The sequence below is a fragment of the Alosa sapidissima genome, chromosome 5, assembly GCF_018492685.1.
Source record: "Alosa sapidissima isolate fAloSap1 chromosome 5, fAloSap1.pri, whole genome shotgun sequence".
Taxonomy (NCBI): domain Eukaryota; kingdom Metazoa; phylum Chordata; class Actinopteri; order Clupeiformes; family Clupeidae; genus Alosa; species Alosa sapidissima.
This window is the reverse complement of record NC_055961.1, coordinates 11,768,191-11,795,504: the sequence shown is the minus strand read 5'-3', so window position 1 is coordinate 11,795,504 and position 27,314 is coordinate 11,768,191. Positions and strand designations below refer to the sequence as shown.

The 27,314-nt window shown below is 39.9% G+C and overlaps 1 protein-coding gene across 3 annotated transcripts in view; it reads right to left on the bottom strand.

Annotated features, from left to right (window-relative positions):
• LOC121708454 (TOG array regulator of axonemal microtubules protein 1-like) overlaps window positions 1–27,314 on the bottom strand; it is a 47,720-nt gene that overhangs the window by 2,028 nt on the left and 18,378 nt on the right. For all 3 annotated transcript variants that reach the window (XM_042091113.1, XM_042091115.1, XM_042091114.1), the window contains exons 2-6: window positions 23,239–23,343; window positions 1,471–1,942; window positions 1,082–1,286; window positions 675–780; window positions 258–490 (exon numbers count right to left, since the gene is read on the bottom strand). In XM_042091113.1, coding sequence (XP_041947047.1) covers window positions 258–490; window positions 675–780; window positions 1,082–1,286; window positions 1,471–1,942; window positions 23,239–23,343 — 1,121 coding nt within the window. The remainder of the gene's footprint in view (window positions 1–257; window positions 491–674; window positions 781–1,081; window positions 1,287–1,470; window positions 1,943–23,238; window positions 23,344–27,314) is intronic.

Here is a 27,314-nt window from a genome sequence, read left to right as displayed (position 1 = left end):
AGCAAAGTAACTTCAGTTACTGAGAATTGTACCGAGTAAAATATTGCTGAAATTGTATTGGTAATGCCTTACATTACTGCATTACAGCAAAAAGCAATGCATTACTGTAATTACATTACTTTTTTAATGCATTACTCCCAACACTGGTAACAACTGATACAGACAACTACATAGCCAGGTAACACAGAGAAAGTTGAGAAGCACTAGAAAGCAATTAACCAGTACAACCCTGCTCTCTTTTTCTCTCTGCCCCTAACCTGAGCCCTCCGTTGATGAGAGCGTTCATGCTGCGGATGGGGTTGGTGTTATACACCATGTACCCCAGGGCCAGATCCATGTCCTTCATGAAGCTGCTGGACTCTCCAGCCTTCGGCAGCAGTGTCCGGGCTGCGCCCTCGGCCTCCGCATCCATGTCCTGCCCCAGGTGAGCAAACAGGTGGGCCAGCGTCACCATGGCAGCATGGGACACCACTGAGCGCAGGTTCTTCACCTGGTTGGGAGGAGGGAATTAGAATGACAGCTTGCACCGCTTTGACTTGTATAGAATACTGACAAAGTTAACATCATTTCTTTGGTAGCATCATTAAGGCATTTCAATAGATATTGCCTAGTTTGAAACAAGACAAAAGATACAACATGTGCTCCAGAATGTTTTCCAGCAGAGAGCCTCTCACCTCTTGATTGACGGCCAGACAAACATCATGCAGCCTGGGCAGCAGCACGTTGGCGTGGTGCTGAGCCAGAGACCTGATGGAGATCAGGGCCTCGATCTTCTTCCCCCTGCAGCAGCACCAACAACACACTCACATCAGAGGAACATGGTAATACATGGACTTGGTTCAAGTATTCTATCTCCAGCTACTTACCAACTCTTGCCATGTAAATCCTATGTGTTAACATAGCCTAGACTATCTACTCTAAAGGCATGCTGTTCTTTTAACATCAATATCTTAGCATAGTCTAATCTATCTTAGCTAAAAGCCTACGATTTGTCTGGATAGTGTAACAGCTTAGCCTATCTTGGCAAAAAGCCTTTCATTTGTTAATATATCAGCCTAGACTATTTAAGCTATACTCCCACCAGTCATCGTCGCTGAGCACCGTAAAGGCCTGCAGGAGGGCCTGCTCGGGACAGGACAGTGGGCGCAGTTTGGCCAACTCTGGCAGATTCTTGGCCGGCTGGGTCTTGCTTGTATGCCTCGCCTCAGTCACTTTCCTCTTCTTCACCTCCTTATGCTCCCTCGTTTCTTCCTGCCTCCCTGCCAGAGACTCAACAGACTTTTGCTCTGGGAGGTCAAAGGTCAAATATGTTTGTTTGAAATCCTGTCTACATTTGCCTTGGCAAACAACTATGTTATTTGTATTGATAACTGGACTGATATTTAATTAGGCTAATAAAGACTGAGCCAATATATTCTGTGTGTGAGTGTGTGAGAGAAAGAGAGAGAGAGTATAAGAGAGACTACTCACCTGTCACAGCAGTGACCACATTGAGTGATATCGTCTTCTTGAGGCGGGGTAGCTTACTCTGGAACGGTCTTTCACTGGTTGTCTTTGGGGGGGTGGGGATAGCAGGGGCAATGGGCGAATTGAGGAAGGGCAGAGTACGGGGCGCCGGCGGGGTCCTGCGATCCACAGGACTGAGGCTGCCCACAGAGCAGCCTGTCTGGTCCGAGGTCTTGGCATCATTGAGACTGGCAAGTTTGATCTCCTCAGCGAGTTCCAGGACCTCCTGCAGGAGTCCCTTGCGAGCCTGGCGCTCCTTCTGCTGAGCGCTCAGGGGTCTCAGCGTAGACCTCACAGACCGCTGCAGCTGGTGGTGGGGGGATGCAGGGGGTATGGGGGCTAGCAGCTTCCGTTGGCCAGGTGCCGTACTGGCATGCAAGGGCTGGGGTGGGCCCCAACGCGCTGTGGGATCGTGGGGCAAGGTCAGAAGATGAGGCTGCAGAGAGGCAAGAGGCAACATGTCATCAAACATGGCCACCATCTACACCCTCTGACACACAACTGCCCAACCGCCATGCTGCGTTTGAAATCTTCACGGTTTCACTATGGACCCTTTCAAGAGAGTTCCATTATCAGCATCATAGTTGGCCCTACAAGACTTCCTTTTTAACATTCCATATGTTATCTTAATGCAGAGGAAGTAGATTGGGGCCCAAATAGAACGTTCAAGCATTGTTTTTGTTGTTATTGTTGAAAGGGTCTATAGTGCACTATTTAGTAAATAACTAAGGCATCATTATATTATTACATTATTAATGACATTATAACTAGAGAATGCAATTCCGGGGAATTACGAGTGCATGAAAATGAAGCTAGGACAGACATAGCATAGCTTAATAAAAGTTGATAGTTTAGAAGTAGACAGTTTAAAAGTTGAATGTAGATAGTTAAACAGTTGTTAATAGACAGATAGTTTAATGAATGTTGAAAGTTTAAAAGTTAAATATAGATAGTTTAAAAGTTGTTGACAGACTGATAGTTTAATGCGTGTTGATAGACAAATAGTTTAAAGGCTCTATATAGGTAGATAGTTGACGATAACTGACAGTTGGAATGGCTCTAATGTTTGCTAGTAGTTATGCTAACAAAGCTAATTATTCTGACCAAGTTGCTTAGCTTACTTAGCTCATGTTTTCTAGCAATTTAAAAAAAAAAAAGTTAACTATGCTAACCACGTTACTTAGCTAATCATTTGTAGCAGTTTTACTTAAAATGCTAACTATGCTAACATGCTAACTATGTTAACCATGCTAACCATGTGACTCAGCTAACTTAGCTAATCATTTTTAGTAGTTATGCTAAAATGCTAATGATGCTAACTAGCTAAGTAGCTAGTGAGGACTTTTATTTTGAAACAGTTGAAGGCAGAGGATACAGTTGATGGGAGTCATAGTTGACAAACAGTTACAACAGTTGAACAGTTGATAACAGTTGAACAGTTAAAAAGTTGGATAGTTTAAAGGGACTTTTAATTTGAAACAGTTGTGGGTACAGGAAGCAGTTGAACAGGATCTGTAGTCTTAATACAGCCATATTGTATGCTTAAAGCCAGAGACAGATGCTGCAGGTGGGCTGAACACCTGGCATAGGATTCTAATTGCTCTATTGTGATGTCATAATCTAATGTTAAGTCTATGGGGAAATTTTAGTAGTTTTTAATTAATAGTTTAAAAAGTATAATTAAAAAGTTGAAAATAACAGCTGAAGTCACCTAAGTAAGACCTACGCAACGCAGTTTGAATGAAGTTTCTATGTTAAACGGCTGAAGTTGCATTAAACGCACAAAAAGCGTCAGCGGAATAATAATAATAACATATAATAAGAATAATTCGGATAACAGTAGAGTGCATTTTCATGCACTCTGATAACATTACAAAGTAGCTGTATGAACAATATCATCATTACAGTGCATGAAAATGCACTGTACTGTTCTTGCTAGGCTTCTTATTCTTCTGATTCTTATTACAGTGCATGAAAATACTTGCAGTACTCTTGTTTGCTTTTGATGTCAGTTATTTTCATTTGACAATTTCATTTAAAAACCTGTTAGTATATAACCTGTAAGTAAGTTTGTTTTCTAGTACCAATTAGCTTGTTAGGTAAGCATTATTGGCAAGTCAGTATAACGTTAGCACATCAAAGCTGGATAAATCAATGGGCGCTGCGTTTGTTTGCGTCGGTTCTCTACATGAAATAAGTTGAGTGATATTTGTTCTCCTCTCAATATGTAGTTGTAGAAAACAAGATGTGAAATCACATATTCTGTTAGAAATGTAGTGCTAATTAACTTATTGCCTGTCCTCGAGTTGTTACCTCGCTAGGCAGTTTGTAGTGAACTGATTTAGCTTGCTAACTTCTAAATGACAAACATCAGACGTGCTTGTCTCAACATTTTCTAAAATGACATGACTTGATAGCTTTTCTAGTCCTCTCAATATGTAGTTATAGAAAACATGATGTGAAATCACATATTATGTCAGAAATGTCATTATTGCATTTTCAGCAGTTAGTTACTAGGTGAAATGTAATCTGTCTTTATCTTGATGCCAGCCAGGCAATCAGATTTAGGGCAGCTAAACCCATGTGTAATAAAATGACTTTTCATACTTCTGAATATTTGAGTTACTCAGAATGCTTCAATAGTTTCAAGGCTACCTCTTCTGGTGTATGTATGTGCACACACACATACATCTGTAGTTTTGATTTTATTTTGTAAATTAATAAAGGTATTACATTTGTATGATTTTACTGTTGTTTCAGATGGAGGATGAAAAGACCTACACAGACCTCGCTGCAGGCCTGAAGAGGTAGCTGACTGCTGATGAGCTTGCGCTCACAATGTTGAAGACCATGTGAGGATGGAGGAAGAAGGTATAGATTTAGGTGGCGTGCATAGGGTGGTGTAGACTGCCACTAAAACACTGTGAAATAGACTTGTTATGTAGTTTTTTATATGTTGTTGTCCCAGGCATATGTGGCTTTATCAACCGGAACGGGTGGGAGGTTGTGCTTAGTAGGCCGTCGTATGCAAACACACAGTGCAGGGGCATGGGACGAAGAGACTCCAGAAGACTTTCACAGTTTTCTAGGATTGATCATTGGCATGGGGCTTCACTTCCTTCCCTAATATCCATTGCTACTGGGGAACCAAGTCTCTGAAGGGATCAGGGAGCGTTGACCAAAAGCTGGCAGGCATTTCCGTCAAAATTTCAGCCTCGCCTTCAGCTGCTCCAACTTCTAATCTGTCGTCTTTTCATCAAGTACATATTCCTGTACAGCAGGAGCCAAAGAAAAATGGTTGGCTTTGTTATAAAAAATAATACATAATAACACTAGTAGCTTGTATGGCCCGGAGTGTAGCAGTAGGTGACTTCGTTTTTTGGTAAACAAAATTGCTGTCAGATTTGGCATTCTACAGGAGGGGATGCGTTTCGTTATGAGTCATAGGTCTTCTGTGTTCAACCTTCAGGATCCCCACCCCACCTTTCCCTATCCTCCTCTTTGTGTGTGTGTGTGTGTGTGTGTGAGTTTGTGTATACATGTGTTTATTCTCAACAGGCTTGTTCTATGTAATCCACTTTCAAATGTTTTAGGACACATTGATTTTTGAGTGATGTTGAAGTTGATTGTATTCCTAGCTTTTCATAAGTAATAATACATTTTATAGATGTATATAATTTTCATATTATACTGATTTATATAAGGAAGTTGTATCTGTTGAATCAAATGTATTTTATGTCTCTATTCAAAATGATCTTCAATAACTATACAGTATACTTACTTCCCGTATTATTGGTAAGGTACATGTTTTTTTTATAACATTATTATTGACTGTAGCATTTGCTTATATACAAATAAATGGTTTATTCTTATGGACCAAATAAATCTAAACCATTGTGTCTGACTTCATTATTAGTTTTTATGCATACTTTTATGTTTTTGGTGAGAAAGAGAATGTGAATTCTTTCAACATTCTAAATCCCGTTTCCTGCATTTTTTTACACTGATCACTAAATTGTTTGAAAGGTTAATGATATTCCAATTCAGTCTTTTTTGTTAAATAGCCCACAACTTGCTGAACATGTCATACACTCTATATTTTCTCTATCTTGTATAGAAATATGATGAAAATGATTTTTTATGTGAATGAAATGAAATTTTAACGAATTTCGGTATATATCTGGAGAGGATTTTCAAAGTCTGTTCATTACTATATCAACATTACCCTAGGTATTTTACATCATTTGATAGAACTGATCCTTCTGATTACAATAGTATGTATATCCCATTGATGGTATGTAATATACTCAAGAAATAAGGCACGGGCACGAAAGGGTTAACATAGTTAGCGTGTCAGCATGCTAGTTAGCATAACTACTAAAAATGATTAGCTAGGTTAGCTAAGTCACATGGTTAATATGTTAGCATGCTAGTTAGCATAACTACTAAAAATGATAAGCTAAGTTAGCTAAGTCACATGGTTAGCATCGTCAACTATCTACCTAAATAATTTAACATTTAAACCATTCACCTAATTAACTATAATAAACCTCATCTACCTAGCAACCAATATAGTTTGTTGTATGATATTTTACATCATATTTTTGCATTTTCATGCACTCTATTTCCTTCAGGAAATGTTTTTCTAGTTATTATTACAGTGCATGAAAATGCACTGTACTGTTATTCCAAGGCTTTTTCTTCTGATTATTCTTCTTCTAACGCATTTAATGCAGCTTCAACCATTTAACGTAGAAACTTCATTCAAACTGCGTTGCGTAGGTCTTACTTAGGACATGTGGGCTTTGTATTTTTCAACTTTGAAACTTCTATACTTTTTAAACTATTAATTAAAAACTATCAAATTGATTATGACATCACAATACGGCCGTTAAGCAATTAGAATCCTATGGCAGGTGTTCAGGCCACCTGGATCAACTGCCAGTCTCAGGCTTTAAGCATACAAACTGGCTCTATTAAGACTACACATCCTGTTCAACTGCTTCCTCTCCCAAAAACTGTTTCAAAATAAAAGTCTTCACTACAGTATTTCACTGTTAAACAATTTAACCCTTTAAACTACTGAACTTTTTAACTGTTCAGCCATTGTAACTGTTACTTGTCATCAACTATGACTCCTACCCACTGTAGCTAGTTAGCATGGTTAGCATTTTTAGCAAAGTAACATGGTTAGCATGCTCATTAGCATAACTGCTAAAAATGATTAGCTAGGTTAGCTAAGTCACATGGTTAACATAGTTAGCATGCTAGTTAGCATAACTACTAAAAATGATTAGCTAAGTTAGCTAAGTCACATGGTTAGCATGCTAGTTAGCATAACTACTAAAAATGATAAGCTAAGTTAGCTAAGTCACGTGGTTAGCATAGTTAGCATGCTAGTTAGCATAGTTATCATTTTTGACAAAACTATTAGTAAACATTAGCTAAGTAACATGGTTAACATAGTTAGCATTCTTAATATTTTAGCATAACTGCTATAAATGATTAGCTAAGTTAGCTAAGTCACATAGTTAACATTGATAACATAGTTAACAGCATTATTAACATTAAAAAAAAATGCTAGAAAACATTAGCTAAATTAACTAAGTTAAGTAACTTGGTTAGCATTATTATCTTTGTTAACATAGTTAGCATAACTGCTAGTAAACATTAGAGCCATTCCAACTGTCAGTTATCGTCAACTATCTACCTAAATAATTTAACCATTTAAACTATCCACCTATTTAACTGTTCAGTCATTCCAACTATATTAAACCTCATCTACCTAGTAACCAATATAGTTTATGAGGTATAGGTATGATATTTTACATAATATTTTTGCATTTTCATGCACTGTATTTCCTTCAGGAAATGCTTTTCTAGTTATTATTATTCTTCTAGGCCCTAATTTGGCTTGAACCGCTTATCGTAGAAACTTGGTTCAAACTTCGACACATAGCTCTTGCTGCAAATTTTCGTTCTATGACTTTTCATATTTCTACGACTTTTACTTTTTGAGATATTAAATAAAAACTAAACTTTAAAATTCTCCATAGACTTAACATGGCTTTATGACATCATAATAGGCTATTAAGGCAAGACACTACAGGTGAATAGGGTAAAATTTTTAAATAATAGACATCACCATGAAACTTCCTCAGTTGATTACTTACACAAGTATGAACAAAAAATGTATTACAAGTTTTTGAAATTTGAATGTTTAATTATGCAAATTAGGCATTATCTCATTAAATATGCACAAATTTGCATATATTTTCGGTAGATAGATCTGAACATATGATAAAAGCCAGGTACAAAATTATTTTTTCATTTTGTTTTCATACAAGATGAAAATAAAATTACAGAGGGATTTCAGGATATCTGCTTTCATTACCTAGGAAATCAGAATATACTGTCCATAGCCTTAAAAAATCGCCATATATTTTTGATTAAAATGTCACATAAATCAGGCCAGGAATGATTTATTAACAAATCCCTCTGTAAATATCTTCAGAATACTGCTAAGTGTATAACTGGAAAGTTTGGTGTACATAGGTGCTACATAAGCTGAGATGTTTCTACTGGAAAATAAGAAAAACTCAATTTGAGAAAACAGCCTTGGAACACAGCCAAGTGATTCCGTTCTCAGCCTAGACTCGCCTTTGAACTTTCGCGATTGGTTGCAGTTACGAAGGAAGTGTCCATATTTGGATAGCACAACGTCATGCAGGAAAAACAGAGCTTTCCAACGGTACTACACATGTTATGTTTTGTATCACGGTCGCGGTACAGCATGAAACGTTAGAAGACTAACTTTTGGTGAATTTAGGAGAAATATACAGGCGCGAGTAGACAAAATGTATTAAAATAAACACCAAAATGTGTAAATCGGGCTTTGTTGTTGTAGTAGTGTGAAAGAATACATGCTAAGGTAGCAAATTAGCCCAAAATCTCGAATTTGACCAGTGCATGAAAAAACGATGTATTCACCTGCCGTGTCTCGCCTTAAGGAAATAGAATGCAATCAACTGCACCTGTGCTCTCTCACTGATTGCCTGCAGCAACTTCAATGGAACCTCTTCTCTGTGTCCCTCTCCATTCAACTGAATAGCTCACTTCTCATCCCAACTTTCTTACACTTTCTTTTCTTTACTTTCTCTCACTTTCTCTATCTATCTCTCTATTTTTCCCAATTTCAATAACTTTGAACTATTCTTACTTTTACTATTTACACATTTTATAGCACTATAATGACCCTAGCAACAACCTTTTATAGCATAGCAACCACTAAAATTACCCTAGCAACAGCCTAGCAACCACCTTAAGTACCCTAACAACAACCTAGCAACCACTTTTATAGCATAGCAACCACTTTCATTATCCTAGCAACAGCCTAGCAACCACTTAAGTACCCTAGCAAAAACCTAGCAACCGCCTTAAGTACCCTAGCAACAACTTAGCAACCACTTTTATAGCATAGCAACCACTATAATTACCTTAGCAACAGCCAAGCAACCACCTTAACTACACTAGCAACAACCTAGGAACCACCAAGCAACCACTTGTATAGCATAGCAACCACTATAATTACCCTAGCAACAGCCTAGCAACCACTTTATAGCATAGGAACCACTATAATTACCCTAGCAACCAACCCAGCAACAACTTTGCATGCACTGTATTTCCTTCAGGAAATGCTTTTCTAGTTATTATTATAACCTTTTTTCTTTTTACCTTTTCAAGAATGAATGCGACTCTAACTGCTTAACGTACAGACATGTTGAAATAACCGTTTTGTAGGTCTGGAGTTGGACGAGAGTTACTTTTTCAGATTTTCCTAAAAATGTATAGTTTTTGAGAAATAGAGGATTAAAAATGGCAAAAAGCTAATTTTCCCCCCATAGACTTGTATGGCTGTGATGTCATAATGGCCTAAAACCAGCTGCACTCGTTAAGCTCCCAGAGAAGTTGGCGGGCTAATTACAACACTGGCACAGGTGTCACCTGTGATTTCAACTGTCTTAGCTTCTAATGCATACAATCTGGCGCTCTTTTAAACTACAGATCCTGTTTAAGTGTTTCCCGTCTGTCAAAATAAAAGTCACAGCCATATCTCATTCTTAGTGCATTATATCTCCAGAACGGCTTGACGCATATGCTTCAAATTTGGTACAAGTGTTTGTATGGACTCATAGATTAAGTGAGTTGATGTTGGAGGTCAAAGGTCAAGTCCATGAATACTCTGAGCGTGATATCTCAAAAATGCCTTGACATACATGCCTGAAATTTGGTATGAGTGTTTGTATGGAGTCAAAGATGAAGTGAAATGATGTTGGAGGTCAAATGTCAATGTGAAAAACACCTTGAGTGTTATATCTCAAGAACGCTTTGACATACAAGGTTTTTTGGTACGAGGGTTTGTATGAACTCAAAGATTAAGTGATGCAGTGTTTTTTTTCCAGGAATCTCCCTACCAACATTAAGCCAGCAGCTTTCCATCCACTATTGTAATTCCTTTGGCATTACATTTTCTAGTTTTAAGTATGTTTCTTCATCGTAATATTAAGTTTCTTCATCATAATATTACCTTTGAAATGTTTGCACAATATTTATTTAACAACACACTTGATTACAGCCAAAGTAATTTCCGAATAAAATTTCACCTGGGCCACAATGAGCTGCAGTCGTAGGAGAAGTCAGCTTGTGCAAGATACATGCACACCTGATGGATACGACCTCATTGGCTTGGAAACACTCACGGCTGGCATATGAGTGCAATGGATGAGCTTGAAGAGAATTCCAGAACCCAATTCAGACTACTCTCACCCCAGTGTTTTTTAAGGAACTGGCTAAACAAAATATCCACATTTTCAGCACTGGCTAATCAAAACATCCAATAACCGATCATTTAATTCAGAAATCAATATTGTGCTTATCTACAATTCGGATCAAATTCCATTGGCCGATTTGAAATCAATCACAGATGCTTTATGTGAAAATATCCAAGGTTCAAGTCAAACTGAAAGTCTCCAAAACTGTTCATGCAGAAATGCTCTAGATGCTACGATGTATACCACAAAGTAGATATAACATTTTGGTTCGAGATTTACGTTTTGACAGATGACCATGATATATTATCCGATGAATATGACCTCACTGACAGATATTCTTTGTGACAAATATGTTTGAAGATGTCCTACCCATCCTAATTTACATATTACCCGCCCACTTTCATTTTTTTTGTTATTTTAAGTATGTTTCTTCATCGTAATATTACGTTTCTTCATCATAATATTACCTTTGAAATGTTTGCACAATATCAATTTAACAACACACTTGATTACAGCCAAAGTCATTTCCAAATAAAATTTCAGCTGTGGCAAATATAGACTTGAGTAGTTTCACCATGAATGTGAACCCTGTAGCATAATAGAGGATATTAAACCCTCTCGCCTCTATGCTTTGTTTCTGTGGGGAGAAGCTCATTGAAGAGGTCACTAGCAGAGTGCTTTGTCACTCCATCCTGCACCTTGGGGAAGGTCTGAGACAAGAGCCAATGAATGCTCAAGCAGAGCATCTCCTGACTAAGGAGAGTGAGTGCACAGACACCTGGGCCACAATGAGCTGCAGTCGTAGGAGAAGTCAGCTTGTGCAAGATACATGCACTCCTGATGGATACGCGCTCACAGGCTTGGAAACACTCACGGCTGGCATATGAGTGCAATGGATGAGCTTGAAGAAACTTCCAGAACCCAATTCAGACTACTCTCGCCCCAATGTTTTTTTTTTAAAGAACTGGCTAAACAAAATATCCAATAACTGATCATTTAATTCAGAAATCAATATTGTGCTTATCTACAATTCGGATGAAATTCAATTGGGCCGATTTGAAATCACTCACAGATGCAAAAAATATCCAAGGTTCAAGTCAAACTGAAAGTCTCCAAAACTGTTCATGCAGAAATTCTCTAGATGCTACGATGTATACCACAAAGTAGATATAACATTTTGGGTCGAGATTTACGTTTTGACAGATGACCATGATATATTATCCGATGAATATGACCTCACTGACAGATATTCTTTGTGACAAATATGTTTGAAGATGTCCTACCCATCCTAATTTACATATTACCCGCCCACTTTCATTTTTTTTGTTATTTTAAGTATGTTTCTTCATCGTAATATTACGTTTCTTCATCATAATATTACCTTTGAAATGTTTGCACAATATCAATTTAACAACACACTTGATTACAGCCAAAGTCATTTCCAAATAAAATTTCAGCTGTGGCAAATATAGACTTGAGTAGTTTCACCATGAATGTGAACCCTGTAGCATAATAGAGGATATTAAACCCTCTCGCCTCTATGCTTTGTTTCTGTGGGGAGAAGCTCATTGAAGAGGTCACTAGCAGAGTGCTTTGTCACTCCATCCTGCACCTTGGGGAAGGTCTGAGACAAGAGCCAATGAATGCTCAAGCAGAGCATCTCCTGACTAAGGAGAGTGAGTGCACAGACACCTGGGCCACAATGAGCTGCAGTCGTAGGAGAAGTCAGCTTGTGCAAGATACATGCACTCCTGATGGATACGCGCTCACAGGCTTGGAAACACTCACGGCTGGCATATGAGTGCAATGGATGAGCTTGAAGAAACTTCCAGAACCCAATTCAGACTACTCTCGCCCCAATGTTTTTTTTTTAAAGAACTGGCTAAACAAAATATCCAATAACTGATCATTTAATTCAGAAATCAATATTGTGCTTATCTACAATTCGGATGAAATTCAATTGGGCCGATTTGAAATCACTCACAGATGCAAAAAATATCCAAGGTTCAAGTCAAACTGAAAGTCTCCAAAACTGTTCATGCAGAAATTCTCTAGATGCTACGATGTATACCACAAAGTAGATATAACATTTTGGGTCGAGATTTACGTTTTGACAGATGACCATGATATATTATCCGATGAATATGACCTCACTGACAGATATTCTTTGTGACAAATATGTTTGAAGATGTCCTACCCATCCTAATTTACATATTACCCGCCCACTTTCATTTTTTTTGTTATTTTAAGTATGTTTCTTCATCGTAATATTACGTTTCTTCATCATAATATTACCTTTGAAATGTTTGCACAATATCAATTTAACAACACACTTGATTACAGCCAAAGTCATTTCCAAATAAAATTTCAGCTGTGGCAAATATAGACTTGAGTAGTTTCACCATGAATGTGAACCCTGTAGCATAATAGAGGATATTAAACCCTCTCGCCTCTATGCTTTGTTTCTGTGGGGAGAAGCTCATTGAAGAGGTCACTAGCAGAGTGCTTTGTCACTCCATCCTGCACCTTGGGGAAGGTCTGAGACAAGAGCCAATGAATGCTCAAGCAGAGCATCTCCTGACTAAGGAGAGTGAGTGCACAGACACCTGGGCCACAATGAGCTGCAGTCGTAGGAGAAGTCAGCTTGTGCAAGATACATGCACTCCTGATGGATACGCGCTCACAGGCTTGGAAACACTCACGGCTGGCATATGAGTGCAATGGATGAGCTTGAAGAAACTTCCAGAACCCAATTCAGACTACTCTCGCCCCAATGTTTTTTTTTTAAAGAACTGGCTAAACAAAATATCCAATAACTGATCATTTAATTCAGAAATCAATATTGTGCTTATCTACAATTCGGATGAAATTCAATTGGGCCGATTTGAAATCACTCACAGATGCAAAAAATATCCAAGGTTCAAGTCAAACTGAAAGTCTCCAAAACTGTTCATGCAGAAATTCTCTAGATGCTACGATGTATACCACAAAGTAGATATAACATTTTGGGTCGAGATTTACGTTTTGACAGATGACCATGATATATTATCCGATGAATATGACCTCACTGACAGATATTCTTTGTGACAAATATGTTTGAAGATGTCCTACCCATCCTAATTTACATATTACCCGCCCACTTTCATTTTTTTTGTTATTTTAAGTATGTTTCTTCATCGTAATATTACGTTTCTTCATCATAATATTACCTTTGAAATGTTTGCACAATATCAATTTAACAACACACTTGATTACAGCCAAAGTCATTTCCAAATAAAATTTCAGCTGTGGCAAATATAGACTTGAGTAGTTTCACCATGAATGTGAACCCTGTAGCATAATAGAGGATATTAAACCCTCTCGCCTCTATGCTTTGTTTCTGTGGGGAGAAGCTCATTGAAGAGGTCACTAGCAGAGTGCTTTGTCACTCCATCCTGCACCTTGGGGAAGGTCTGAGACAAGAGCCAATGAATGCTCAAGCAGAGCATCTCCTGACTAAGGAGAGTGAGTGCACAGACACCTGGGCCACAATGAGCTGCAGTCGTAGGAGAAGTCAGCTTGTGCAAGATACATGCACTCCTGATGGATACGAGCTCACAGGCTTGGAAACACTCACGGCTGGCATATGAGTGCAATGGATGAGCTTGAAGAAACTTCCAGAACCCAATTCAGACTACTCTCGCCCCAATGTTTTTTTTTAAAGAACTGGCTAAACAAAATATCCAATAACTGATCATTTAATTGTCATTTTCACAATTGAGGTAGCGTCTTAATCCTTGGAACATCCCGAGTTCATCGACCCCTATCCCATCACTTTCCGCCATATTGGACCTCCGCCATATTGGATTTGGTCCAAACACTACGAAAAGTTTCAGCGGTTACAAATTTCATCCGATTTTCACAAAACTTGGCGGAGATGATCTTCAGACCGAGCCGCACAAACGATACTTGTCAGATTTTTTAATTTCAAGTTTATTTGTCCGTGACAGCCAATCACACATGGCGACAATGCCGCCTTACAGGAAGTGGGCTAACATCTCGGCTATGCTTTAACCCTTTAGGCGCCAGGTTTTAAAAAAAAACATCATTCGATTTTTACATCAAAATTTCAAAAGGCCATGGCTTGAAACTGGTCAGAGATAAAGTCCTACTGTAAATGTGAAAATCATTGAGTATGAACAAAAGTTTATGAAGGGGGTAAATGTACACATCTAATTTGCATATTATGACGTCACTGGATGACAACCACCTCGAATTATGCACATTTCAGTAATACTGGATGTTGAACATTATATTTGAGCAGTTTTGCTTACTTTTTTGTCATTTCACCCACATAACACCTGAACAGGAAAGCAGTCACATGTAAACCAACAATAGTAAACTATTACTACAACCACAAACCTTATTCTACTATACAATAAAGTAGCCTGGTCAAATCAGTTCCTAACGCGGGTGACTTCGTAGTTCTTCAGAGCCCTATTTTTACTACCCCTGCTGTCTTTACTACGTCCATTACGGACACTATCGTCACCTTTACCACTGGCACCTTCAGCTACGTTGGGCAGAGGGTCGACATAAGTATGGTATGCTTAGTGAACACTGTCGGAAAGACGCAAAGACGCACCTCCATTCACTGACGCAGCGTGACTAGACGATCGCTCATATTCTCCAAAAGGCAGATATTCTCCTTCAGAATCAGACAAGGTAAATAACAGACCCAAGACTTCATCACGTTAACTTTTTCTTCAACATTTGGTGTATTTCTGCTTCAATTTGTGCAAAACTATGGCCCGCATTGCTTCCGTGTTATGGAGGAAATGCACGTCTTCTTATGTGTTTCTCGTGTGTAATGGCGTGTAATACCACGTCCATTACGGACACTTATCATCACTATTACCACTGGCACCTACAGCTATGTTGGGCAGAGGGTCGAAATAAGCCTGGTATGCTTAGTGAACACTGTCGCAAAGACGCCAATACGCACCCATTCACAGACGCTCCGTGACTATCACTGCCAATAGACGATCGATCATATCCTCCAAAATGCAGATTTTATCCTTTAGAATCAGAATAGATGAATAAAAGACCCGAGACGTGAATTGTTTTTTTCAACATTTGGTGTATTTCTGCTTCAATTTGTGCAAAACTATGGCCCGCATCGCTTCCGCGTTATGGAGGAAATGCACGCCTTCTTCGTGTGTTTCTCGCGTGTTTCTCCTGTGCTTCCTGAACATTTTGAAAAAAAAGGTTGAGCTTGAATCGAAGCTCTGGGTGTCTGCCAACTAGTGGTGGAGAGTACAAATGAGATGTCACCGTACATGGATCTATCATCTGTTTTAATCAGTGACGTTGTTTGTCGCAATTTTGCGACTTTGGCGGGTAAAGGGTTAATGTATGAAGTCCAAACTTGGTACAGGGACTTGGTATCTGATTGTGAGGACGCACTACGAAATTGGCATCATGTGGCCTCTATAGGGGGCGCTGTAATACAGGAAGTGAGCTTGTATCTCAGCAACGCTTCGGAGTAAAAAGTCCAAACTTGGTATAAGGACCTGTTACCTGATTATGATGACGCACTAGGAAATTGGAATCATTTGGCCTCTATAGGGGGCGCTGCAATACTGGAAGTGAGCTCCTATCTTAGCAACGCTTTGATGTATGAAGTCCAAACTTGGTACAGGGACTTGGTACCTCATTGTGAGGACACAGTAGGAAATTGGCATCATTTGGCCTCTATAGGGGGCGCTGTAATACAAGAAGTGGGCTCATATCTCAGCAACGCTTCGTTGTATGAAGTCCTAACTTGATACATGGACATATTAGCTGATTGTGAGGACATGCAAGGAAAGTGGTCTCATTTGACCTCTAAGGGTGCTGTAATAAAGAAAGTGAGCTCACATCTCAGCAACACTTTGGTGTATGAAGTCCAAACTTGGTAGAGGGACATGGTAGCTGATTGTGAGAGCGCACAAGGACATTGGTGTAATTTGGCCTCTAGGGGCGCTGTAACAAAGTAAATAAGCTTATTTCTCAGCCATTCTTTATCCAATGGCAATCAAACTTGCTGTGAGTGCTTGCTCATGGCATGGCAATGCCATTCCTGCTATAGCGCACTGCTTGGCCCCCGCATTGCTGCTTGCAGCTATATTTATTATTCCTCTACCATTGAAGTCTATGGCAGCCCATAGAACCGTCTGGTGAAAAGTGAAATTTGGCACACTAATTAGGCTGAGTCCCATGATTAATGTCACCAAGTTTCATGTCGGCAACTTAAGCGCTCTAGCGTCACCAACAGGCCAAAGTTGGATGTGCGTTCACGCACGTAACTTTTGACCTGTATGGCCGATTGTCGAAAATTAGGTATCGTTGGAATCCTTGGACCAAGCCGAGTTCAACGCACCCTATGACAATGTCAATTTCCTATGTCAATTTCCGCCATATTGGATTTCATCAAAAACATTTAAAAGTCTTCACAGTTCACAAATTTTGTCCGATCGATACCAAACTTCAAAGATATCATCTACAGACCATGCCTCATTAATGCACTGCTTTTTGTCTTCAGAACTAAAACCGTTCGCGCATAACAGCCAATCGAATTTTGCGGCAAAGCCGCATCTATCATAACCAAACTTAGTCCATGGACTAAGGACCCCATCAGGGGGACGCTCAAGAAATCTGGTGACCTTTGACCTCTAGGGGGCGCTGTAATTAAGAAACATGCCTTTTGGCCTGTAGCTGCTGTTGTGCTTAGAATTAAAACGCAGTGTCTGCTAATACTGTTGGAGGTCCTTAGGCCGACCCAAGACAACTTGTGAGGTCATCGTAATTGATTCGGCCGCCATATTGGATTTAATCAAAAACACGTACAAGTTTTCGCAGGTCACAAATTTCAGCGGATCCTCACCAAAATTGGCAGAGACCATCTTCAGACCATGCCTTATCATTGCATTGCTTTCTGGAACAATTGACAGAAGCATTCGGCTGTAATAGCCAATCGAAATTTGCAGCGAAGCCGCCAAACAGGAAGTGAGCTCATATCTCAGCAACCCTGCCATGTATCATAACCAAACTTACTACATAGATTCATGACCCCATTAGGAGGACGCTCAAAAAATGTGTTGACCTTTGACCTGTAGGGGGTGCTGCAATTAGCAATATTGCATTTTGATCTTGTAGTTGCTGATGTGTTTTATCGATCTTTTATTTTTGGATGTGAAACTGATGACAACATGTTCCATCCAGTTCATTCTAATGTGTGCGTGCAAGGGCGGGGCGGGGCAGGATGGGGTGGGACGGGCAGGGGTGATTAGGTCAGGGGCTGACTGGCGGAAGCAGTGGCGATACTCAGCCCTGTTTCAGCCCTACAAAATCAATTCTGTTTTGATGTGAAACTTGTTGAAAGTGTTGATGGTGGGTATCTGCTGAGTTTAATCTTGTCACCGTAGCTACTCTGGCCAATTCTGCTTGGCCCCCTCATTGCTGCTTGCAGCTATATTTACGCATCATCTTTCTTCTGCCATGGAAGTCTATGGCAGCCCACAGAACCGTCTGGTGAAAAGTTGTGAAATTTGGCACACCGATTAGGGACAGTGCCATGATTAATTTCACCAAGTTTCATGTTGGCACTTCGAGCGCTCTAGCGCCACCAACAGGCCAAAGTTGGACGTGCGTTCACGCACGTAACTTTTCACCCGTATGCCCGATTGTCAAAAATTAGATATCGTTGGAATCCTTGGACCAAGCCGAGTTCAACGCACCCTATGACGTCATTTTCCGCCATGATGGATTTTCCGCCATTTTGGATTTCATCAAAGGACTTTGTCAGAGGTCACATATTTTGTCCGATCGACACCAAACTACACAGATATCATCTACAGACCATGCCTCATTAATGCATTGCTTTTTGTCTTCGGAACTAAAACCGTTCGCGCGTAACAGCCAATCGAAATTTGCGGCAAAGCCGCCAAACAGAAAGTGAGCTCATATCTCAGCAACCCATTCATCTATCATAACCAAACTTAGTCCATGGACACAGGACCCAATCAGGGGGACGCTCAAGAAATCTGGTGACCTTTGACCTCTAGGGGGTGCTGTAATTAAGAAACATGCCTTTTGGCCTGTAGCTGCTCTTGTGCTTAGAATTAAAATGGACTAGTGGTGTCTGGTAATACTGTTGGAGGTCCTTAGGCCGACCCAAGCCAACTTGTGATGTCATCGTAATTGATTCGGCCGCCATATTGGATTTAATCAAAACACGTACAAATTTTCACAGGTCACAAATTTCAGCGGATCCCCACCAAAATTGGCAGAGACCATCTTCAGTCCTTGCGTTATCAGTGCACTGCTTTCTGGAACAATTGACAGAAGCATTCGCCCGTAACAGCCAATCGAAATTGGTGGCGAAGCCGCCAAACAGGAAGTGAGCTCATATCTCAGCAACCCTTGCATGTATCAAAGCCAAACTTGATGCATGGACTCAGGACGCAATCAGGGGAACGCTCATGGAATCTGGTGACCTTTGAACTCTAGGGGGCGCTGTAATTAAGAAACATGCCTTTTGGCCTGTAGCTGCTCTTGTGCTTAGAATTAAAATGTACTAGTGGTGTCTGGTGAAACTGATGGAGGTCCTTAGACCGACCCAGGCCAACTTGTGATGTCATCGTAATTGATTCGGCCGCCATGTTAGATTTAATCAAAAACATCAAAAAGTTATCACAGGTCGCAAATTTCATCTGATCTTCACCAACATTGGCACAGACCATCTTCAGACCATAACCTATCAATATATTGCTCTCTGGAACAATTGACAAAAGCATTCGCCCATAACAGCCAATCGAAATTGGTGGCGAAGCCGCCAAACAGGAAGTGAGCTCATATCTCAGCAACCCTGCCATGTATCATAACCAAACTTACTACTTATATTCATGACCCCATTAGGAGGACGCTCAAAACATTTGGTGACCTTTGACCTGTAGGGGGTGCTGCAATTAGCAATATTGCATTTTGATGTGTAGTTGCTTATAAATCTTTTATTTTTTGATTTGAAACTGATGACAACATGTTCCATCCAGTTAATTCTAATGCGTGCGTGCAAGGGCAGGACGGGGTGGGACGGGCTGGGGTGATTAGGTGGGGGGGGGCTGGCTGGCGGAGGCGGTGGCAATACTCAGCCCTGTTTCAGTCCTGTTGATCCCGGGTGTCTGCTGAGTTCTATCTTGTCACCGTGGCTACTCCGGCCTATACTGCTTGGCCCCCTCATTGCTGCTTGCAGCTATATTTACAGTGCATGCAAATGCACTGTATTGTTATTCCACGGGCTTCTTCCGACTTATTATTATTCTTCCAGGCCCTAATTTGGCTTGAACCGCTTATCGTAGAAACTTGGTTCAAACTTCGACACGCAGCTCTTGCTGCAAATTTTCGTTCTATGACTTCATATTTCTACGACTTTTACTTTTTGAGATATTAAATAAAAACTAAACTTTAAAATTCTCCATAGACTTAACATGGCTTTATGACATCATAATAGGCTATTAAGGAAATAGAATGCAATCAACTGCACCTGTGCTCTCTCACTGATTGCCTGCAGCAACTTGAATGGAACCTCTTCTCTGTGTCCCTCTCCATTCAACTGAATAGCTCACTTCTAATCCCAACTTTCTTTCACTTCCTTTTCTTCACTTTCCCTCATTTTCTCTATCCCTCTCTCTATTTCTCCCAATTTCAATAACTTTTAACTATTCTTACTTTTTTTTTTTACTATTTACACATTATAAAGCATGGTAACCACTATAATGACCCTAGCAACAACCTAGCAACCACTTTTATAGCATAGCAACCACTATCATTATCCTAGCAACAGCCTAGCAACCACCTTAAATATCCTAGCAACAACCTAGCAACCACTTTTAAAGCATAGCAACCACTAAAATTACCCTAGCAACAGCCTGGCAACCACCTTAAGTACCCTAGCAACAACCTAGCAACCACTTTTATAGCATAGCAACCACTATCATTATCCTAGCAACAGCCTAGCAACCACCTTAAATACCCTAGCAACAACCTAGCAACCACCTTTATAGCATAGCAACCACTATAATTACCCTAGCAACAGCCTAGCAACCACTTTATAGCATAGCAACCACTATAATTACCCTAGCAACCAACCCAGCAACTTTGCATGCACTGTATTTCCTTCAGGAAATGCTTTTCTAGTTCTCTATTATTATTATTCTTCCAGGCCCTAATTTGACTCGAACCGCTTATCGTAGAAACTTGGTTCAAACTTTGACACGTAGCTCTTGAACCAAATTCCGTTCTATGACTTTTCATATTTCTACGACTTTTACTTTTTGAGATATTAAATAAAAACTAAACTTAAAATTCCCATAGACTTAACATTGGCTTTATGACATCATAATAGGCTATTAAGGAATTAGAATGCAATCAACTGCACCTGTGCTCTCTCACTGATTGCCTGCAGCAACTTCAATGGAACCTCTTCTCCGTGTCCCTCTCCATTCAACTGATTAGCTCACTTCTCATCCCAACTTTCTTTCACTTCTTTTTCTTCACTTTCCCTCATTTTCTCTATCCCTCTCTCTATTTCTCCAAATTTTAATAACTTTTAACTATTTTAACTAATTTATAGTGGTTGCTAAATTACCCTAGCAACAGCCTGGCAACCACCTTAAGTACCCTAGCAACAACCTAGCAACCACTTTTATAGCATAGCAACCACTATCATTATCCTAGCAACAGCCTAGCAACCACCTTAAATACCCTAGCAACAACCTAGCAACCACCTTTATAGCATAGCAACCACTATAATTACCCTAGCAACAGCCTAGCAACCACTTTATAGCATAGCAACCACTATAATTACCCTAGCATCCAACCCAGCAACAACTTTGCATGCACTGTATTTCCTTCAGGAAATGCTTTTCTAGTTACAGTGCATGAAAATGCACTGTACTGTTCTTCCAACTTTTCTTCTTATTACAGTGCATGAAAATACACTGTACTGTTCTTCCTAGGCTTCTTCTTATTCTTCTTCTAACGCATTTAATGCAGCTTCAACCATTTAACGTAGAAACTTCATTCAAACTATGTTACGTAGGTCTTACTTAGGACAAGAGTGCTATGTATTTTTTCAGCTCTGTTAGTAGTGGTTAGCATAGTTAGCATGTTAGCATTGCAAAACTGCTAAAAATGATTAGCTAGGTTAACTAAGTAACATGGTTAGCATAGTTAGCATGTTACCATAGTTAGCATGCTAGTTAGCATTTTTTGCAAAACTGCTAAAAATGATTAGCTAAGTAACATGGTTAGCATAGTTAGCATTGGTAACATGCTAGTTAGCATAACTATTAAAAATGATTAGCTAGGTTAGCTAAGTCACATGGTTAGCATAGTTAGCATGCTAGTTAGCATAACTAACATGCTAGTTAGCATAGCTACTAAAATGATTAGCTAGGTTAGCTAAGTCACATGGTTGGCATAGTTAGTATGTTAGCATGCTAGTTAGAATAAGAGGTTGCTAGGTTACGGGGACGCTAGCGAGACACGCCGCTCCGTCTGGCATCATGTTTTTGTTTGTTTTTATGTAATGTTCATAATTTTATGTAATGTTATTTTTTTGTATTTATTTGTCAAGTTAAATGTTTTCACCTTTTATTTACGTTACTTTCGATAGTTTTTGTGTTATTCTTGGTCCTTTATTCTGGCTGATAACTAACGGTAACGTTAGTTTCTATTCGACTGGGCTGATGAGCTTGCCTTGACTAGAAGCTAGCCGTCCCTCTTCCATCTGACGCTGCACATCCTCTGTCTGGACTCGTCTGGACGGAAAGATTGCTCAGGGCAATGGGCCTACTCTGCGAGAGATCTGCAGCAGCCACGACCACCGAGCTGCGGCTGACCTGCGAGCTGCCATAACGTTAACATTAACGTATAGCCTCTGACGCTGGGTGCCTGCAGTCTGGATTGAGTGCTGACGTGGGGAGCTCTGATGGCGACGTCGGGAGAAGCAACAAACATCTTGCTAAAGCCACCGAGCTGCTGATCAGCAGGAAGATCGCCCATCATGACTTCAGACTGTTGTTCTTCCGGTGCTCTGCTCTCCAGACTGCCAGTAGTGCTAAATCTGAGTTGGTCAGTGAAAGATCTTTGTTGGTCTTGCATTGGCAGTTTCACGCGGGTCATCATTGCCCTTGGACTTTTTCAGCTGGTTGGAAATTGGACTAATTATTTTCAATTTTCTGTGTTGTCTGTGTTGTATGTCTGTGTTGTCTTGTATGTCTGTTGTCTTGTGTCACGGGAACGCTGGCGACTACGCCGCTCCGTCCGGCATCTTTTGTGTTTGTTATTTTTTTTAAAAAATGTTTTTGTCATCTGGTGTCAATGCTGGCGACTACGCCGCTCCGTCTGGCATTTTTTGTCTTATTGTCTTTTGTCAATGTATTGTATGTAGAGCGCTTTGGGTTGCACTTTGTGCATGTTAAATGCGCTATACTAAATAAAACTGACTTGACTTGACTACTAAAAATGATTAGCTAGGTTAGCTAAGTCACATGGTTAGCATAGTTAGCATTTTAACATTGTTAGCATGCTGGTTAGCATAGTAACTTGGTTAGCATTATTATCTTTGTTAACATAGATGGTAACCACTAACCCAAAAAGTGTGATTGATAGTCAGATTTGACCAAAGCTGTATCCTTTCAACTTTGACCTGGAAAGGTCACTTCATAGATGCCCATCATCAAAACATACTTAAACATTGACTTTTACCCTTTCAGCATAGATGCCAAATGAAGTGCAGGAAACATGGAATATTAGATTTAGTTATAATTTAGGCTATATAAAACTGTACGCCGGCTCTTAGATGTTTGAGGGAACTCACACATGCGGTACAAATCGTGTTCTGATTCTGCTCCTGGCGTAAAATCAGGAGCTGTAGCATCATTTTTTTCATCTCCTCATTTTCTGCATGGAGTTTTCCGAACTCCTTTTGAAAATCCATTGAGTGTGTCACTGATACGAGCTACATTCAAATTAAGGGTAGTCAGTAGAACTTAAATATAATCTACTGAACAAAATCCAAATGATCTAGGCTACTGAGAAGCGAGCGGGTGAGTCCTAAGGTGAAGATGCATCAAGTGATCTGAAATGACAATTTTTCCCCATAATGGTGACCTCACCATTATGACGTAGGGGCGCAGACAGCAGACACCGGTTGCACCAACTCTTTGCTACGACTGCTCCTAACTGCTAAGTTGGTCTTTGTTAAAACCAGTCTTTAGAATTGAACTTAAGTTGGTAACACCGACTGAATTTACGCCTAGGCATAACTACGCCCTGTCTTAGCGATGCGCGTTCATGTGGATGATGCCAGTTTTTGCAGTCTTTTAGGGCGACCACTAGGGGTGGGCGATATATATCGTCTGCGATAATATCGTGATTGTTGTTTTAACAATGTGCAAATTGACATTATCGAGTATTTAAATTTACTTATGGGGAAAAACACTCAAAATCACGCATTGAAGACTCATACATTCCCAGGAGGTGTATGTGGGAAAAGCCCCTGGCTGCAGCAGAGCAAGTGTCACGTGATCACTAGTGGGTCACAACGTTGTCACACGCACCCTAATGTTTATTTTGTGCAGCAAGAGTATAGGCCTACTTGTGATTTTATGCAGCTACTTCTGTTCAAGTAGCATTGATGAGACAGTCACGTTTTTTCCTACACGGTATTATATGGAGAGAAAACATTAGCCTTTGAGTATTTTAATAGTCAGTTGTAAACAAAGAGCTATGTAACCCTTTTGTAAATGGACTGAAGTTCGCTCTAAATATCTACGGTTACCGATTATGCTAACCGTTAGCATCTCTATGGGATTTCTCATATACATTAGCCATAAGCTAACGCATTCGTTTCTATTCTGTAACTTGGAATGCTAGGCTATGATTGCTCTTAAACTAAACATCAAAGACAGGGCTTAAAATTCATTTTTCAAAATGGGGGGGGGGAATTCCCCCCTTAGGTTATTCATGTAGGGGGGATTTACACAATTTGGGGGGGAGGGGGGGTCGATTCTGATACCAAGTCAAGAATTGCGATTTCAATACTTCGATACTTTTTTAAAAAAAGTGTTTGATTTTGGGGGCCCCACCACCCTGACGTCATCAGTAATATATACTGTAGTGGGATCATTCACAACAGTGGACATCCTAGATTCTGCTTGACTCTCTCCACACACACAAACACACACTGAAAATGATAGCTTATGTGATATGTTTCTATAATATATTTTTGAATTTATATAGAGTGTATTTATTTAATAATGCATTTTTTAAAGTATAGCATTTTACTAGTAATTACTACTAGCTAAACATATTTAGTCATTTGAATGCCTCATATTGACGTTTAACCTATAACACTTATGTGGTGTGTAGGTCCAATTGAGTGCACATTGGTGATGAGTAGGTGTAATTGAGTGCCTGTCACTTTAAGAAAATACCTGAGAGTAATTCTATGGAGTAATTAGCCCCCCTTCAACCTGACGGTTTTAGGCTGTAGTCGCTAGTGAATAAAAGTTGTGCATAGTGCGGTATGTGTATGCAAATCATTATGTTTTCTATGTCATTAGATACAATAAATGTTGACATGTCGAAGACAATCTTTCTGGGATCAAGTGTTGACGTGACCTGAGCTAGCAGGATAGTTACCAAGGAGCTCTTTCCAGATGTAAAAGTTTGCCATGGTAGCGTAGCCTATTTGTGTAAGCGCAAAGTGGTTCTCTCTCTCTCTCTCTCTCTCTCCGTGTGTGTGTGCGTCTGCATGAGGCTATGTTCAATTCAACTCGGTAGATGATCAGTCCGGTCAATAGCACCGCATTCACGCCACTTAATGATTAGGCTATATTAACGTCATCAGACAGGCTGTAAAAGTGTATGCGGGAATTTCTCGCATTATGATGGCTAGAGTTGTGGGACTTGAACAAATTATGCGCAATACCCGCAATCCCGCAGTAAAATTTAAGCCCTGAAAGAAAATAACTGAAATGTACTCTGTTGGTCTGCTTAGTTTTACAGTGAATCCTATGCAAAGGTTTGAAAGGAACTTCAGCTTCAGACTTTCTCTTGGTAAACTGTTAGGCCTATTCATCTTCTCTAATGTAGCTGGCTAGACCATGTCATTGTCACACACACAAGTGGGGGCAGAATTGGAAACGTGTCTTTAAAAAGCCTTTCAAACGCGTCAAGACGTCATTCATTAGCATGATCATAGCATAGCATCAATGCTAGCGTGTTATGGGCAACAACGACCCAACCTGTAAGAAAACGAAAGGACATGACTCCCGGATTATTTCACTTTTGATTGATAATCCATATCCATTTTGCAAAAAATAAAATAAAATTTGAGGGTTTCCAGTTGTTAAATAGGTGAAAACAATAAATTTAGCCATGTAGCTCCATAGGACCTACAGACGCCATCTAGGTGAACTCTGGTGAACTGCAGCCAAATTCGGTTTGTATGGGGTTAATAGAGAGTGGGGAGGCTCTCTGTAGACGGGCTCTGGTAAAGTGACTGGAGGCAAATGTGTGACATGGAGCTTGGAAGTTGCGCCGCCATATCTTACTCGATAAATAAATAAAGTTCACATCAGTAGTTCCTCCTTGGTATTTTCTTGATATGGAATAAGCAAAGGAGACGCGATATAGATGTAACCCCTTTAGTGCTGCCGCGATTAGTCGACTTAATCGACCTAATAGACCATGAAAATTAGTCGACGGCATTTTTTTTAGTTGAAGAGTCGTTTTACTATTGACCACCTATTTATTTTTGGTCTCCCGTCTCAAATGGCTCACTGTAATGTTATTAACTCTTGAAAAGGACGACTGTCTTTGGATGTTAAACAGGCTACTTAGACTTTGGCAGTCATGTTTTAAACCCTGCTAAGGTCGCAAGTGGAAACGCATGTAGCAAAGCTGCGTGCCTGCCTGCTTTCAGCGCGATTCATTTTTAGGCAGTTAAGCGGGGGACCTTAAGCTAGTACGGTAGTCCACACTCTGACTAATATAGGCCTAGTATTGTGGAAATTGCAATAAATGAAGTGAAGAGAGTGGTTCACGTTGACAACGCAACGGCGTGTCATTTATTCATTCATACAAAAAAAAAAACTTTAAAATGAATATGCGCTGCCCGTGATACCAACAATCAAGGTGCGCGTTATTTCCCATGTTCAATAAGTCACGATGCATAGGATATTTTTTTGCGTTCAAGCCAACAGATAAAGTGAGGTATCCTATGTGGTAAGACGCACAAAGTGCCTGTAGCCTACTTGTTTAAGACCTCAACTCCTGTCGCCTTTCAAAGTTGGCTAGACCATCGTTTCTCAAACTTTGGGCCGCGGGCGAGCTCTGGCCGCGACGTGGACACTGCTGGTGGAGTGAAATTATTCCCGGGGCTTCGTCTGATAATTTGCTGCGCAATTTATCAAGGAACCGCGGACCGACAGAAAAAGAAAACAAACGTTTCTGCAATCAGTGTCATCAAACATAGAGGCATACAATTAAATGGTGGTAAGAGCGTTCATTCAATGCATGCGTGTGCGCGAGCGAAACTGAAACCACTCGATAACGTTGATAGCAAAGCTCCGATTCACCTATTGGAAGGCTATTTAATTATGAAACAACATTTAATAGAACAATGTGGATTTATGCAACTTCCATAAAAACAGAGCACAGACTAATACACTATCTAGCATTGTATTGTATAGTCAAATTTGAAAAACATGGCCAAAAGCTATTGTGGCATAATTAAATATCATGTCAATATTCGGCCCTCAGGTCAAAGAAGTTTGACAAACATTGAACATTGTCTATGTCCATTGCAACACTGGCATACAAATAAAGTATATCAAAGGTCTGAAATTAGATCTGATGGTAGCATTTTAAATGGGTGATTTTTTTTTT